The sequence below is a fragment of the Haliotis rufescens genome, unplaced genomic scaffold, assembly GCF_023055435.1.
Source record: "Haliotis rufescens isolate VD_foot unplaced genomic scaffold, xgHalRufe1.0.p SCAF_7, whole genome shotgun sequence".
Classification (NCBI taxonomy): domain Eukaryota; kingdom Metazoa; phylum Mollusca; class Gastropoda; order Lepetellida; family Haliotidae; genus Haliotis; species Haliotis rufescens.
This window is the reverse complement of record NW_025964361.1, coordinates 4,468,891-4,486,617: the sequence shown is the minus strand read 5'-3', so window position 1 is coordinate 4,486,617 and position 17,727 is coordinate 4,468,891. Positions and strand designations below refer to the sequence as shown.

Here is a 17,727-nt window from a genome sequence, read left to right as displayed (position 1 = left end):
CCAACGTACGAAAGTTCAAACTAACCTCACCAGTGATTGGGCATCAAAGGTAGTCATTCATACATTGTCTATCTTCCCGACATCATCCTCCCGAGGCAAGGGAGTTAACTGACTCTTAAAAGTCCAGTTTCCACCCTTGCCGAACATGGTTGGAATTTCTGGCTTGATCATAGCGCCACCAGTGGATATTACGAGTCATGTCCCTTCTATGCCCCTCCTATTGACCAATCAGATTCCACCTCTCATTTCACTTGATATTTGCCTCAAACAAAATGGCGGCGCACAGTCTACACGATCTGATCGATGATCAAGAGATATAATGTAATAAAACGGGTCTTACCGGGCAAAGTGAATCACATCACGTGAGCACCTTAAATATTAAAAATATGAAAAGATTTGGAAAATATCTGTCAACGCCCAGTTGAGGGTACACATTGTTTGTAAATCCTGCAGTCGACCGAAGTCTGCACGTTGAAGTTCATGTTGTTTATGAACCCGATGTCGATTTCGTTACGCGATTTTGATTGGACTGTGCATAGACTCGTTAGTCCAGTCAAAATATAACTCCATAATTGCAGCCTAGTTCAGCAAGGGTGGAACAGTCAGTTATCTCCCTTTGCCTCAGGAAGATGGCCCGACATAGGAAGGACCAAGCTGACCTGACCAGTGATTGAGCATTTAATAGAGTCGTTTATACATTATCTATCTGCCCAACACACGAGGACCGATATATAACAGCCAGAAGACACACCCCGACAATCCAAAGGCACAGGTATGTGTAGAGACCAATGATTTGTATGACCGTGAACATGTACACTGTCCGGTCGCACCAGTCGCTTGGGCGATGGAGACGCGGCGAGTATTGTGGTTCCCACAACATGAACACCCAGTAGGACCCGAGGACCTGCCAGACCATTAGGAATGTGTTCAACAGAAGGTTCATCACGCGGTACGTGCGTGACGTCAGAGCGGCGCTGTCTCCTACGTCATAGAACGTGTCTGCACTATCGTCTTTTCGTGACTGGATCGCTCGCCAGAGGTTGATGGTCAGCTTAAGCATGCCGAAACACCCGCCCACTAACAGGTAGACCGGGATACGGGGTTCAAGGGGACAGTCGTTGAGGTACTTCACACCTGAAGAAGACAAGGCAACAGTTAGGGATTGTATATAAAGTCATTATTTGATATGGCTGTCTGTCACCCGATGCCAACATCCCACGGACGCCGTGATGTAACTGTATACTCATCAAAGCGGATTCAAACCCAACTCATTCACTCCTCATCGACATCAAGCTGACATGCCGTGATGTAACTGGAATACTGTTCAAAGAGGATTCAAACCCAACTCATTCACTCCTCATCGATATCAAGCTGACACACCGTGATGTAACTGGAATACTGTTCAAAGCGCATTCAAACCCAACTCACTCGCTCCATATCGACATCAGGATGACCCACCGTGATGTAACTGGAATACTGTTCAAAGCGGCTTCAAACCCAACTCACTCACTCCCCATCAACATCAAGCTGACATGTCGTGATGTAACTGGAATACTGTTCAAAGCGGCTTAAAACCCAACTCACTCACTCCTCATCGATATCAAGCTGACACACCGTGATGTTACTGGAATACTGTTCAAAGTGCATTCAAACCCAACTCACTCACTCCTCATCGACATCAAGATGACACACCGTGATGTTACTGGAATACTGTTCAAAGTGGATTCAAACCCAACTCACTCACGCCTCATCGACATCAAGATGACACACCTTGATGTAACTGGAATACTGTTCAAAGCGGATTCAAACCCAACTCACTCACTCCATATCGACATCAAGCTGACATGCCGTGATGTAACTGGAATACTGTTCAAAGAGGATTCAAACCCAACTCATTCACTCCTCATCGATATCAAGCTGACACACCGTGATGTAACTGGAATACTGTTCAAAGCGCATTCAAACCCAACTCACTCGCTCCATATCGACATCAGGATGACCCACCGTGATGTAACTGGAATACTGTTCAAAGCGGCTTCAAACCCAACTCACTCACTCCCCATCAACATCAAGCTGACATGTCGTGATGTAACTGGAATACTGTTCAAAGCGGCTTAAAACCCAACTCACTCACTCCTCATCGATATCAAGCTGACACACCGTGATGTTACTGGAATACTGTTCAAAGTGCATTCAAACCCAACTCACTCACTCCTCATCGACATCAAGATGACACACCGTGATGTTACTGGAATACTGTTCAAAGTGGATTCAAACCCAACTCACTCACGCCTCATCGACATCAAGATGACACACCTTGATGTAACTGGAATACTGTTCAAAGCGGATTCAAACCCAACTCACTCACTCCATATCGACATCAAGCTGACACACCTTGATGTACTTGGAATACTGTTCAAAGCGGATTCAAACCCAACTCACTCACTCCATATCGACATCAAGCTGACACACCTTGATGTAACTGGAATACTGTTCAAAGCGGATTCAAACCCAACTCACTCACTCCATATCGACATCAAGGTGACACACCTTGATGTAACTGGAATACTGTTCAAAGCGGATTTAAACCCAACTCACTCACTCCATATCGACATCAAGCTGACACACCTTGATGTAACTGGAATACTGTTCAAAGCGGCTTCAAACCCAACTCACTCATTCCTCATCGACATCAAGATGACCCACCTCGATGTAACTGGAATACTGTTCAAAGCGGCGTTATACCCAACTCACTCACCTAACACCTCACGAGATTGCTTTTTTGAATGGACCCATGGCAGCCTATGCTTGGCGACTAAAATGGACCGGGAAGTCATATTATAGTCAGTTAATGCCCTTGCCTCGGGAAGATGCATGGTCAGGTTCGGTGACCGAGCTGATTGAGTAACATTCTTCAAAATATCAACCACCGGTTTGTCTGGTCCAGACTCGACTATATACAAGCTATCGCCATGAATCTTGAATTGTTGAGTGCGGCGTTAAAAAACAAACACAACTGACCCAACCTTCAGTTGACAAACAGAAATGTCTGTTTTACTTTCTCAGGTGATGCATGCAGATCAATGAGTAAGTGTTATTTTACGCTGCAGGTAACTGTATTCTGTCTATATTGATCTAAAACATAGGTAGACCAGTCAGACATAATTGACAGCATGGGGCAAAATGTAGTCCTATCCTTCCTATCCTCGTTAATCACCAGTCATGGACTGCTGGAGATATATTCTGGACCGGATTCATTATCAGAGTGAGTGAGTGAGTTAGGTTTAACGCCGCTTTTAACAGTATTCCAGTCATATCACGGCGTGTCAGCTTAATGTGGGAGGAAAGCCCGAAGCGATGCAGGTCTCAGACGTTTACACTTCGGTGAAACCCAGGAGCACGGGTGTGGTGCTGACAAACCTAGAAACATAACCGGGCGAACCGGGATTCGAACCCACAATCATAGGTTTCTAGCATGCCTAAGGGACGTAACTCTGCACAGCGAATCGCGGCGCCTTAGCCGACTGGGCCACCCGTGGCCCCCATTATCAGAGCCACGTGTATGATAAATCAATAAAAATCTGAACTGGCAATATTAATAAAAATGGAAAACTTTCCAGCAGTTTTATACAAAAGTAAATCAATAAGAAATTAGTCAATATTGGACAAGTCCCGTTTATGTACAAGGTCAGTAATGCGTCATGACATTTGGTTAAATATTATGTAGTTTGAAATAAGTCCTCAGAGTCTTAGAACTCAGTGTCTCATGTATTGGAAGCGAAGTATTTACCATAGACTCTATACAAATAACAACACGAAGGTAAATGATCTAAATTATGTAACAATGCAAATACTGTAGAAAAACTACTTATACATCTGCAATGGCTACCCGAAGACGTCGGATCGAATCCCCGATGCAACGGTGCAAAAGCACTGCTGCACCGGAAACTATGGCAAATGTCAATGTACTTTTCATGGAAGGTGCTCAATCGATAACGACATCCGTACACAATGCATTTCCTTTGATAGGACGCAATCAGATCGTGCAGCATGGGCCTCTGGTATCATTTTAAAGATTAAATATGCACTTCTATTTAACGCTATTAGTCTTTTCCCAGCTAATGCCTTCTCTTGTTTAAAGAAGCCACGTTTCTGATGAAAATGAAACACTTCCTGTAAAGCTAGCGTCCATGACTCGTAACCTATTATGATATCAAATATTGCTCTTTGCAAAACAAACACGTCTAACCCTGCTTGAGCAAACACTGCACTTATCTTCAGTGACGGGAACAGAGCGTTACTTGCAGTGAAGTGACTTGATGGAGGAAGTTAAGATTTAAAAAAATAAAACAGGGATGAATCTTGTTAGAATAAATTATCGATCCCAAGCAAACCTATGCTTGTCGTATGAAACGACCCATGAACATTCCGGGTACGTATGAAGGACGTAAGAGATCGGATAGTCAGGCTCGGTGACCTGGTTGATTGCAAGTTCGTATCCCAATTTCGTGGATCGATACTCGTGCTGTCAAACACTGGATTGTCTGGTCCAGCACTCGATTATTTACAGACCGCCGTCATGTAGCTGGGATATTGCTGCGAGGGGCGTTAAACAAGAAAGAAACAAACACAATCGTATGAAGCGACTGTGGATTGGGTTCGGTGATTAGATGTCATCGTGCCCCGTCGGCGTGGGACTTTGCTCATGATATCGACCACTGGTTTGTCTCGTTCATACACGATTAATTACAGGTCGTTGTCCTATAGTTCAACATTTTTTGCTGTGGCGTAAAACAACACTCATACACTTTTTAATAGTGAGTGAGTTTGATTTTACGCCGCTTTTAGCAATATTCTAGCAATATCAAGGCGGGGGACACCGCACATTGTACCCATGTCGGGAAGCGAACCCGGGTCTTCGGCGCGACGAGCGAACGCTTTAACTACTAGGCTACTCGACCGCCCACACTGTTGAATAACTTCAGTGAACCTATATATCATTGCTTCACTTACATATAATGAGGTGAGGTGAGGTGAAATGGGGTCTAACGTCGCGTCCAAGATTATTGCACTTATATAGCGACGTGCATGTACGTGTGTGTGTTTGTGTGGCTGCTTGTACTAGTCCGGACTGATGCCGATTTATAGTGCTAGCTCAGTGCTAGCCCGACCAGTCCTTGTTTTAGCCCCTTAATGCCGAGCGCCAGACAGGGTAACAACAAGTGCCATCTTTTAACGTTTTTTGGTATGACGCGGTCGGGGATCGAACCCCGGACCTTCCGCTCTCCGGGCGGACGCTCTACCACTAGACCACGGAAGCGGTCTACATGTTATAACTTCAGAGAGCATTTATATCATTGCGTCAGACACATGTTATAACTTGTGTGTTTTTCTGTCATTGCAGCACGACCATGCTTTAACATGCTTGACGTCATAGTACTGTCCATTACAGCAGTTCTACGAATGTCGCCACAAATAACCGTGGCATTACTGATACAGACAACGCCTAAATATTGATCCGCTCCATCAACGCTGGTGCAAGACCGCATCACACTAAAATGCATAAAGACTACCAAACATTGTCACTTGTTCTTTGAAATCACTTCTTTTTTAAAACATTTATTTCATATAAAGAACAATTTCCTTTAATTTAGTTTCCAAAATTTTCGACTCACAACAGAAAACCAAGGTCAGACACACAAAGAACGCTAATGGCCATTCATGGTCATCCATCTGTGTCAATATTTACTGCCAAGCAAATCCCTTTCCGAAGAATGCGCTGTCATAATAAATATGATTTAATATCCATTAGTCTACACGATCTTCACTTACGTACCAAATGCCGACGAACAAGTAATTAATTTGTTTTACCTTACTGCGTTTTAGATCTCATTTTGAAGACTTGACTATGTTGCGCCATGATGCTTGAACAGTTTGCACTACCATCATGGCAGATTATTCCGCGGTAAATGCCAAAGTAGTTCCTTTCCCTTGACTAGAGACAAGTTCAACATGGAATGTCCTTCAAAGGTTATAACCAATAGCAGACAGTGGCACTAGAACGTTTCTTGTGTTTCATCTAATCCCCTGTACCAGATTACAGGCTGAAAATGTCAATGACATTAATCTCGGGAGCGGATAGATCTAGCAATGTGTGATCATCGGTTCGTGAACGAGTTCCTGCACAATACACAGGATTTTGACTGTCAGGCAATTGCAAGGCATGACGGTCATGTCCAAATCAATTTGTCATTTAGAGCAGTAAAAACCGTTGCGCATCGTGAAGTGAATGTTGTTCCACATACAGGACGTTGTACTGTAGACAAACCAGTGACTGAAAGTATGAGCAAAAGCCCATAATGCTCATGCTTTCGGTAAATGACATTCCTGATCATATTGGACGTTTAACCCGGCGTGATACTTTTCCGGAATGAAGTCCTATTGAAACTTTACCAAGACAAACACGCTAGTATGTGAGCCGTGTATCGTTTTTATGCTTCAATCAAATTGGGGAGGAGTACCCAAGAACATCTGAGACGTTTCATCTTCCCGAAGCAAGGGAATTAACTGACTATTAAAGTCCAGTTTCTACCCTTGCGGAACCAGGCTGGAATTTCGTGGCTCGATCGTAGCGCCACCAATGGCTATTTCGAGTTGTGTCCCTTCTATGTCACTCATATTGTTCAATCAGATGCCACTTCTCATATCACGCTTCAAACAAAATAGTGCCCCTTGTCAAGAAGATGTGATCGATAATCAAGATCTTTATTGTAATAAAACGGATCTTGCCAAACGAAGGGCACCCTATCTCTTGAGCACCTTGATTACAAACGAAAAGATTTGGAAAATATCTGTCGACGCCCAGTTGACGGTACACATGTTTTGTGCAACCGACCGGATCCTGTACGGCAGTCCCCATGTTGTTTATAAACCGGTAGTTGATTTCGTTACGCGAATTTGATCGGACTATGGATATACTCTAGTCTAGCCAAAATATAACTCCATAATACCAGCCTTGTTCAGCAAGGGTGGAAACTTGAGTTTTATAGTCAGCTAACTTCCTTGACTAGGGAAGATGTAGATGTTTAGATCATAGGTTTATAAAACAGTTCTTGCGTCTAATCGCTGCTTTTCCTTACACATTCTTGCCTACCCTATGTCGATTTATGCGACTCAATCATAAGAATAAATACAAGATAGGCAAGGAAAGCATATCCAATAAGAAATCTCTGTTTAAAGCAGAGTGCATTGTACGACCCCGGCCATATTTTAAGCACATGTGCTCATGCATCAACTATCAAATAGCGATGATACCAGTTGTTCACGAAAAGGTGCGCATATCCTGCCCCACCGCTTTCACACGTCACAAACACATGCCGCGCTGGAAAGGTAAGTCAATTGTTCACCTTAGAACATACGGGAAGGAAATGGTATACGTCAAAATTGGCAATCATTTTTGTCACCGGTGCATCAAATTTGGAAATGTCTACCGTAAAACATTTTGAAAGCTTTAATGGGTCCTTGAATGTTATAACCCTGATCAAACAACTTTTGAGCAAGAATCGTATGACGCTCTTTGAAGTCTTCGTGGAAAGGGCATGCTCGATTGTACCTCAAAAGTTGTGAAATGTCGACAAGGCTGAAGTTGTTGGGATATTACTCGGCATAATGTGAAAGTTGACTATTGGAAAGTTGAAGTCATCTCTCTTGTCATACAGTCTTGTGGAGCCTCAGTGTTAAATTCAGAACAGTCCTGCTTCAGTTTGTTGAGGCGGGAGGTTGATTATTCACATTGCAAACGTCAAATGGTCATTGAAAACATCGCAAAAGCCAATGTTAATCTATTTTGTTTTAAACAGCAAGACACAACGCCTTACAAGTTCACAAATACAGCTAAACGAGTGCCTTACTTCGTCAATGAACGTCGTATATTATTATTGTTTAATTGGTATGGTCCGTGCCACTGTTTAACTTGATTACGATAATTTTGTATAGTGATTGTAGGAAAATGTCAACTTGACGTTCGTAACACATTGCTGTTGCTCATCAAGCTGATGTGCTAGACTCCTGATTGACTCAGCATCCCGTGATCCCTTTGATATGATCCTGTCCATGCACCTGGGGGGCTAACACCTTGTCCTCACTGTGACAGAGAGGGGGAGGGGGTCTGCGGCTGCATGGGAGGAGCGATGCGCGAGTGGGACAGACGGGGGACTAAGGATAGGATTACCATTCGAGGCAGGAAATTGTCTCGTGGAGGATATGGCTTCGCTACCTGAAATGTTACCAGACTTCCGGTTCGTTCAAACTACTCGCCGTCATCCAAAGAGATTCACACCAAAGCGTTAGGACAGACATGGTTTGAACGTGTGGTCATCCAATATCAGAGAGTTCAAGATTAGAGAAAACGGAACCCTATTGTAATAGGAGTTTTCGTTCGTTTTCCGTATCCATCGCTAATCTAGAGATTTCCATCAGTCGGGACCGCCAGGCGTGGAGTGAGGACACGCGTCTCTACTACTTAATGTTGGACCAAATGACATCCGTCGATGGGTCTCGCAATAATCTACGCGTCACTTAAAGCACCGGGAATCTTATCTTCCATGTGTGTCCGAAATAACTTGTTGAAACACAGTGCTTGCTAGATGACTGAGTGAGTTGTGTTTTACGCCGCTTTGAATAATATTTCACAAATATCACGGTGTGTTAGTTTAATATCGCAGCAAATCCCCAAGAGATGAAGCTCTCTAATGAAGTCCACAAGCACGAGCGTCTTGCTGATAAACTGGACTCAAAATTAGGACAAATCAGGATAAACACACAATGCTTGCTACATGAGTGAGTGAGTTGTGTTTTACGCCGCTTTGAATAGTATTTCACATATATCACGGCGTGTTAGTTTAATATCGCAGCAAGTCCCCAAGAGACGTAGCTCTTTAATGAAATCCACAAGCACGAGCGTCTTGCTGACCAACTAGACTCAAAATCAGGACAAAAAGGATAAACCAACTGCTAACAGGATCCTGCACGTTTAAGGGACGCAACTCTCCACAGAAAATCCACGACAGGGAGAATCATGCTTCGCGTGCTTATAGGGCTACTTTAGAGCAATAGGAGGTCTTCATGTTTAGAGTGACATACAGGTCAATACTTACCCATTGATAACATCACTATTGGAAGTACCATAGAGAGCCCCAGTATCCCGGTCACAAGGGCTGAAATGCAAATAATAGTCCATGAACCATACATGTTTATGTATTTCCACAATGGTGGGATTAAACGCATTAATCATTCATATTGAAGCAAAACCAAACATTGGGTCAAACTTGTTAGTGTATTATCTCAATTTGGGAACACAATATCATGATTATGAAAAATACTTTGATATATTTTCTCTATTTGAGAATAACGGAAACAAACGAAGCGTGATGTCTATTTTATGCTTTTCTTCTAGTTGAGAAAAAACAATGACATATGAAGCATGCATTTTCATGCATTTCCTTTATTTGAGAACAACACCAACATAATTATGATGAACGACTTTGTATATTTCCTTTATTTCAGAATAACACCAGCATATGAAGAACGACTTTGTGTATATCCTTTATTTCAGAACAACACCAGCATATGATGAACGACTTTATGTATTTCCTTTACTTCAGAACAACACCAGCATATGATTAACGACTTTATGTATTTCCCCTATTTCAGAACAACACCAGCATATGATTAACGACTTCATGTATTTTTTGATTTCAGAACATCGACGGCATACGAAGCATGATTTTTAATGTAATTCCTCAACAAGAAATAGGCTTAATGCGTTGTACACATGGGGGAATTGAACCCGGACCTTCGGTGAGACGAGCGAACGCTTAAACCACTAGGCCACCTACCGTCCCTGTCCTTGTGGTGAGACAACGCGCTATCCACTAGATTTTTGCAGAGAAACAACATTGAACAAGGGAAATAAAGTCTACGCTCGTGGGGAATTGTTAGAAAATGAAAATTATCTGGAACTCACGCTATCAGAACCGCCCACTTGCAGGAACCGCGTTTTACAACAACGTAGTACTTACTACTTTTACATATAACCGAACACCCCCTGCAGGCGAAGTCGCACGCCCCGTCAGCCTCTTTGTTAGCCTCCTGCAGTTGTAGAAATACGTCATGGCTGGAGTGAGCACTGGACAGAGCGGCGTCCCACTCAAGGTTGGTCTCGTACAGCTGTCGGTCATCGTTGAAGGACTGCAAGACAAAGACAAGCTTAGTGGGCGCGATGGAGAGGCAATTGGAACGGCTAGACTACGTACATCTTCCCGAGGCAAGGGTGTTAACTGACTTAAATGTCCAGTTTCCACACTTGCCGAACTAGGCTGGAATTCCAGAGTTACATTTTGGCTGGGCTAACGAGCTTAACGAACTAGACATCCGGTTCGAAATCAACCGGATTTCGGTCGACTGAACGATTTGGGCGTCGACAGATATTTTAATGTTTTTGATCAAGGTGCCCCAATGATTTGATGCACTTCGTGAGATCAGGCCCATTTTATTACAATATAGATCTTGATTATCGATCAGATCGTCTTGACTGTGGGCGCCGACATTTTGATTGAAACAAGTGGTGTGACAGGTGGAATCTGATTGGTCAGTACGAGGGATATAGAAGGGACGTAACTCGTAATAACCACGGGTGGCGCTACAATCGAGCCTGGAAATTCCAGTCTAGTTCGGCAATGGTGGAAACTATACTTTAATAGTCAGTGAACGCCCTTGCCTCGTGAAATGGACTACGAACGTACGAAGGCGAAGCTTAAGACTTCGAGATTAATAAGAGTAATAAATCCATACTGTAGCTGTGGTAAATCTCCTTTGAGAAACACTGTTCGGGAACATAATTGTCGATTTTAGATTGTTATTAAGGGAAACAGTCTCTCCAGCCGCAATTTGCAATGTAGAGTTACGTCCCTTAGGTGTGCCAGGATCGTAATGTCGAATGCTCTCATTACGAATATTGGTTTTTCATCACCATTCTGGTTCCAATGGGCTTCACCAACTATGTAAAGGTCGAAGATCAGCATCACTTCAATCAGACTGGCACGCCATGAATTAAATGACATACTGTATACATATGACGTTAAGCTCACACACCATTACCAACTCCTCAAACACATTTTTGGTGTAGTGACGTAGACAGGAACGATATTAATACTATAAATGCAAACGCATTTATGCATTCTAAAATTGATTCACTAGATGTCAGCAAAGGACGCGTATGAACACATCAATTAATGATATATTCTACGACCAACATAGCTATGCCATTATAACTGTTCACTAATCACAACGCGTAATGGCTCGACTGATTGTGTTAGTCTCTAAAGAATGGCCGGCATAACCTCTGTGTTTCGAACAACAAGCAAGTCAAAGAAACCGTATATATGAGCTTGACAAACTGCGGCATTCGGCGTCCTTCCGAAAAATCAGAGTCGCGTCGTCTTAGATATTTTATTGATACAAATGGACAGGACAGACTTGGTCAATACCGTCTTTACTTTCTTCAAATATCCAGGGAATGTGGAAATTAAGACCTTTTCTTCCAGTGGATTGAAACCGTGTCGTATATCCAAAACTATAGCTGTATTTCTATAATGTGATTTGATAGACGGGGTTTCAAACGTCTGTCCCTGGGGCTTGTGGTCAACACAGTGGAAGACTATTCATAGAAGCTTACATCCGGGTAGTTGTGTGACGTTAGCATTCGTGACCAACTCGTGTTATTCTGGGACAAGCCGAATAGCGCCTCTCTCGTGGCTATTTTTGCGACTGGGTTCCGTCTAAGCGCAAACGGGCATCGCTAAAAGAATTGGCAACTCGTTGCGTAATAATTCACGTATATTTCCCCTATTATCATATTATATATTCCTGATGCTATTGAAAACACATCGGGACTTACATTATTATACAGTATAGTTGAACACATTGAAATGTATCTTGAGTACATTTTTAAATATAGGAGATATGTAAAAGCAAAAATTATTTCTGAGGGATTCTTTGACCTAAGTAATTGAGGCCAAACGCGTATTCCGATTGGTTTGCCGTATTTTTGCACATGACATTCATCTATAGGGACGAGTCTTCTTGTAGGTTACGGAAAGGGGCGAGTGGTGACGAATGACCGAAGAGCTTTGCTGTATAACGATCGGTGATGACAAGGGAAGAGGCGAAGACTGAAGGGCGCGTAGACTAATGTGGTTATTGCTTGGTGTGCAATTCCTATGTAGGCTATGGCTCATTGTAAAAAAGATGGAAAAACGGATGAGATTTTTAAGAAAAAATAGTTTCATGATATTTGACCTCCTGACCTCTACCTGATCAACAACTATTTATCACCCACCCTAACGCCAACTGCCACTCCCACCTCACCCTACGCCCAACTGCCTCTCCCCCCCCTCCCCCTACCCCCAACTGCCACTCCCCCTACACCCAACTGCCACTCCCATCTCAACCTACCCCCAACTGCCACTCCAACCTCACCCTACGCCCAACTGCCTCTCCCCCTAACCCCAAATGCCACTCCCACCTCACCCTACCCCCAACTGGCTCTCCCTCTTCACCCTACCCCCAACTGCCTCTCCCCTCTCCCCATAACCCCAACTGCCTCTCCCCTCTTACCCTACCCCAGCCCACGCTATCGAAATCAAAACGCAACAAATCGTGTGTTCCTTTCTTTGCTGTAATATCAACTGTCTATCGGGCGGTGGGGTAGGTTAATGGTTACAGCGTTCACTCGTCACGCCGTAGGCCCGGGTTCGATTCCCCACCTGTGTACAATGTGTGAAGCCCAGTTATGCTGTCTCCTCCGTAACATTGCTGGAATTTTGCTAAAAGCGGCGTGAAACCAAACTCGCTCACTCTCTCAACTGTCAATCAATATTTACATTATTCCAGGATTCACTCCCTCTCCCAGTACTATTTGTTTGTGACAGACCCCAGACGCTCGCTAAATCCTACATCCCACATCTCTAATCCAAGAAGGTAATGAGTGTAACACTGATTATTAAAACAATATATCTAGTAAACTCTCTACACCAAGATGTATGTGTGTGAGTGTTACTGTGGTAGGGAGTGGGGTTTTGAAGGTGAGGGCGTGGTGGTTAAAAAGTGTTTTTTAAGAGGAAGAACTCTCGGGGCAGACTGTAGATTGGATTGGGATAGAGAGAAGATGGATAATGATTTTCATTTCCAAAAAAAAGAGTTAATGTTCCTTAAGATCAGGAACCTGCTAATAATACAATTCATTTAAGGCGTTGTCAGTACACACGTGGCAGTCACGACACCGGTCGGTTGACCGCGGCTATCCAGGTTCCAGATCACGAGATCAAATATAGCCTGACACAAACCAGATATCCGGTTATCTTTGACAGCGCGCCGCTGGGGAGCATATTAACAGCGTCCTTACTTGAATGGAACGGATTTTGATGACAGTAGATACAACTTGACGACGTAGTGGGATTACGAGGGCTGGTCAAACATTTCTAAGCCTAACAAACAATAATCTGAAAGGGTTTCTAATTTTGTTTTGCAACATAATCTCCCTGCTTTTCACTACACTTCTCAAATCAATAGCGAAGCTTTTTAGTTTCCGGTCAGGAAGGAGTTTTCTGAAGCCACCCCCAAAAAAACTATTCATGGCAGTTTTGATGTCATCGTTGTCGTCATAGTGCTTTCCACGAAAGAAACAGGTGGAAATCACTTAGTACCAGGTCTGGCGAGTATGGAGGGTGTGGATGCTCTCCGATACCACACGGTCACACAGCAGCCTTTGCAAGTCGAGAGGTGTGAGAAGAGGCGTTGTCATGAAATAGTAGAACTCCAGCAGTCAGCATTCCTCGCAGCTTTTCTCGCAGGCGATGAAGCAAATCAGCATAGTAGACCCCGGTAATCGTTTTTTGACTTTCTAAGTAATCAACAAGGATCAGACCCTTTGCATACCAAAATTCAGTAGCCATAACTTTCCTCACTGATCTTGAAGACTTGAATTTATTTGGTGCCGGAGATGTGGAACGGTGCCATTCGATGGATTGACGTTTTGACCGTAGTGGTAGACCCATGTTTCATCACCCGTTACTAATCTCTTTTTGAGTTTGACGAAATCCTCCTTCATAAGATCTAAATGTCACTAATATACAAACTGCCCCAACAGACCAACATGCACTTTCAAGGAACTGCACAACCAATGTACTTCATAAACTAGTTTACTTTGTTATGGCCCATGGTTGAAAGTTTTTGAACAATCATCGTATCATGTCGTGGTTCTGTTATGTTGTGCTACTGTGATGTGATGGTGCTGTGTTGTGGTGATACTGTGTTGTGGTGGTGCTGTGGTGCGGTGGTGCTGTTATGTTGTGCTACTGTGATGTGATGGTGCTGTGTTGTGGTGATACTGTGGTGTGGTGGTGCTGTGTTGTGGTGATTCTGTGGTGCTGTTATGTTGTGCTACTGTGATGTGATGGTGCTGTGTTGTGGTGATACTGTGATGTGGTGGTGCTGTGTTGTGGTGATACTGTGGTGTGGTGGTGCTGTGTTGTGGTGATACTGTGGTGCTGTTTTGTTGTGCTACTGTGATGTGATGGTGCTGTTATGTTGTGCTGTGGTGTGGTGGTGCTGTTGTGTGGTGCTGTTATGTTGTGCTACTGTGATGTGATGGTGCTGTGTTGTGGTGATACTGTGGTGTAGTGCTGTTATGTTGTGCTACTGTGATGTGGTGGTGCTGTGTTGTGGTGATACTGTGGTGTGGTGGTGCTGTGTTGTGGTGATACTGTGTTGTGGTGGTGCTGTTATGTTGTGCTACTGTGATGTGATGGTGCTGTGTTGTGGTGATACTGTGGCGTGGTGGTGCTTTAATGGCGTGGTACTGTGATATGATGTGGTGTGATGGTATCGTGGTATGGTGGTGTTTGGTATGAGGGCATGGTGTTATCGTGGCGTGTTGGTGTGGTGGTATGATGGTGTGGTGGTATGATGGTGTGGTGGTTTGGTGGTGTGGTGGTATGGTGGTATGGTGGTATGGAGGTGTGGTGTTATCGTGGCGTGGCGGTATTGTAGTGTGGCAGTATCATGGTTTGGTGGTATTAAAGTGAGGTGGTATGGTGGTGTGGTGGTAGGACGATGTGGCGGTATCATGGTTTGGTGGTATTAAAGTGAGGTGGTATGGTGGTGTGGTGGTATGATGGTGTGGTGGTATGGTGGTGTGGTATGAGGGTGTGGTGTTATCGTTGCGTGGTGGTGTGGTGGTATGGCGGTGTGGTGGTATGGTGGTGTGGTGGTATGAGGGTGTGGTGTAATCCAGGCGTGGTGTTATGACGGTGTGGCGGTATCATGGTTTGGTGGTATTAAAATGAGGTGGTATGGTTGTGTGGTGGTACTTGGAGACTATCCGGCCTTGGATAGAGTCAGGCCTTTCAGTGCATCTAACATCTGATGCATATACAAATATAAACGTATGTATTTATGTAGGTGTGACGCGGATATCAGGCGATTAGGTAACAACAGAAATGTAGGGCAACACGTGGGAGTAGCCCTGTATCAGACTTGGGCAATCATTTCGCGTCAGCCAAGTTGCAAAAATATCGAAAGTAAAAGAATCGCGTTCATTGTTTCCACTCTGTTGTCCACGAGAGCGTCTGGTTGTATTTTTATGTTCGCTATTGTTCAAAGTAGAAGTATTTAAGGCCTAACTCTCAGATATCAAAGTGAAACAAATTACTTTACCCAGTGATTTACAAATTGTATTTCACACTGCGTTACCATTCAAGGGGACCTAAACTCAAATTCTTGCTAATTTATATTCAATATAAAGAATGAAAAAGAAAAAGGTTTCAACGATATGAGATTAGCTGGAAGCTGACAGGCAGGTTGAATATCGTCGATCGGTCACGAAACATGAAATTAAAAAGTTAAAAGCTGGCCCATTCCATCTTCCCGAGGCAAGGGCGTTAACTGTATTAGTCCAGTTTCCACCCTTGCCGAACTAGACTGGCATTTTTGGGCTCGATCGAAGCGCCATCAATGATTATTACGAGTTATGTCCCTTAAATGACCTTCCTATTGACCAATCGGATTCCACTTCTCATATCACTTGCATTAATTTTGCTTCAAACAAAATGGCAGCGACTAGACAATCTGATCGATAATCCAGTTCTATATTGTAAAAAAACGCCTCTAACTTCGCAAAGTGCATCAAATCACGTGAGCACCTTGATAAAAAACATGAAAATATTTGGAAAATATCTGTTGACGCCGAGTTGGAGGTACACATGCTTTACAAATCTTGCGGTCGACCGAAGTTTGCAAGGCTGTTGATGTCGATTTCGTTGTGCGATTCTGATTAGACTATGCATAGACTCGTTAGTCTATCCAAATTAAAACTCAATAATTCCAGCCTAGTTCGGGAAGGGTGGAAACTGGACGTTTACAGTTAACTACCTTGACTCAGGAAGATGTCCCATTCAAATGCAGTGCGTCAGCGGCGCGTCGAAAGCGACTGAAACGTTATTATGCAATTGTGGATGTGGCAGGTGAGGTGAGGTGAGGTGAAATTGGGTTTAACGTCGCGTCCAAGATTATTGCACTTATATAGCGACATGCATGCACGTGTATGTGTGTGTGTGGCTGCTTGTACTAGTCCGGACTGATGCCGATTTATAGCGCTAGCTCACTGAGATACCATGCCGCAGTTTAACATGAATACCCCACTCAGACACAGTATACTGACTCCGAGCCGACCAGTCCTTGTTTTAGCCCCTTAATGCCGAGCGCCAGACAGGGTAACAACAAGTACAATCTTTTAACGTCTTTTTGTATGACGCGGCCCGGGATCGAACCCTGGACCTTCCGCTCTCCGGGCGGAAGCTCTACCACAAGACCACGGAGGCGGTCTGGATGTGGCAGGTCTGCCGGTAGGGCAGGACATGCTTACCTTTTTTGCGGCCACCAGGTGACACCACTGATTTTCAGTAATCCATTCATATAATATTCACCGCTAATTTGACTTTTACGCGCAGTTAAATCTGTTTCCACGGATAATAGAGACTGGTTATTCTTTGGCGTTGAGTGAGAGAGTGAGTGAGTGAGTATGGTTTTACGCCACTTTTAGCAATATTCCAGCAATATCACGGCGGGGGACACCAGAAATGGGCTTCACACATTGTACCCATGTCGGGAATCGAACCCGGGTCTTCGGCGTGACGAGCGAACGCTTTAACCACCAGGCTACCCGACCGACCCCTTTGGCGTTGACATTTTATGTGTATGATTATGATAATGGTTCTGTCGCTTATATTTACATTGTAATTAACAATAATACATCACTGGCACGGCAGCCTGTAACTAATCAAGCATAAGAGAGGGGACCCAGTGGTTGATATCATGAGCAACAATCCACACTCCAGCCATTCGATAAACATTTTAGTGGGCTCGGGTTTGAACGGGAAGGGGCACCAGAATTTAATGACATATCGACTTAGACAAGTGAATATAAAATCCAATAACTGAAACAGAAACAATTATAGGGATATAACCGACTTCGATACGTCGACGTCTTGACTGCAATAGGATATTAATATAATATATCATGTACTCAGCTTTTATTTTCTAATAATAGTCGAAAATATGATTCATTTATATGTATATTTAGACACGCAACGCTTAAATAGACTTGATATT

At 43.7% G+C, this 17,727-nt stretch overlaps 1 protein-coding gene across 1 annotated transcript in view; it reads right to left on the bottom strand.

The window, feature by feature from the left end:
* Positions 1 to 581: 581 nt before the first annotated feature.
* The window catches only part of LOC124118434 (transmembrane protein 272-like), a 120,887-nt gene continuing 103,741 nt past the window's right edge, over positions 582 to 17,727 (bottom strand). Inside the window, exons 3-5 of the mRNA XM_046480545.2 lie at positions 10,080 to 10,248; positions 9,156 to 9,215; positions 582 to 1,134 (exon numbers count right to left, since the gene is read on the bottom strand). Coding sequence (XP_046336501.1) covers positions 692 to 1,134; positions 9,156 to 9,215; positions 10,080 to 10,248 — 672 coding nt within the window. The 3' untranslated portion in view covers positions 582 to 691. The remainder of the gene's footprint in view (positions 1,135 to 9,155; positions 9,216 to 10,079; positions 10,249 to 17,727) is intronic.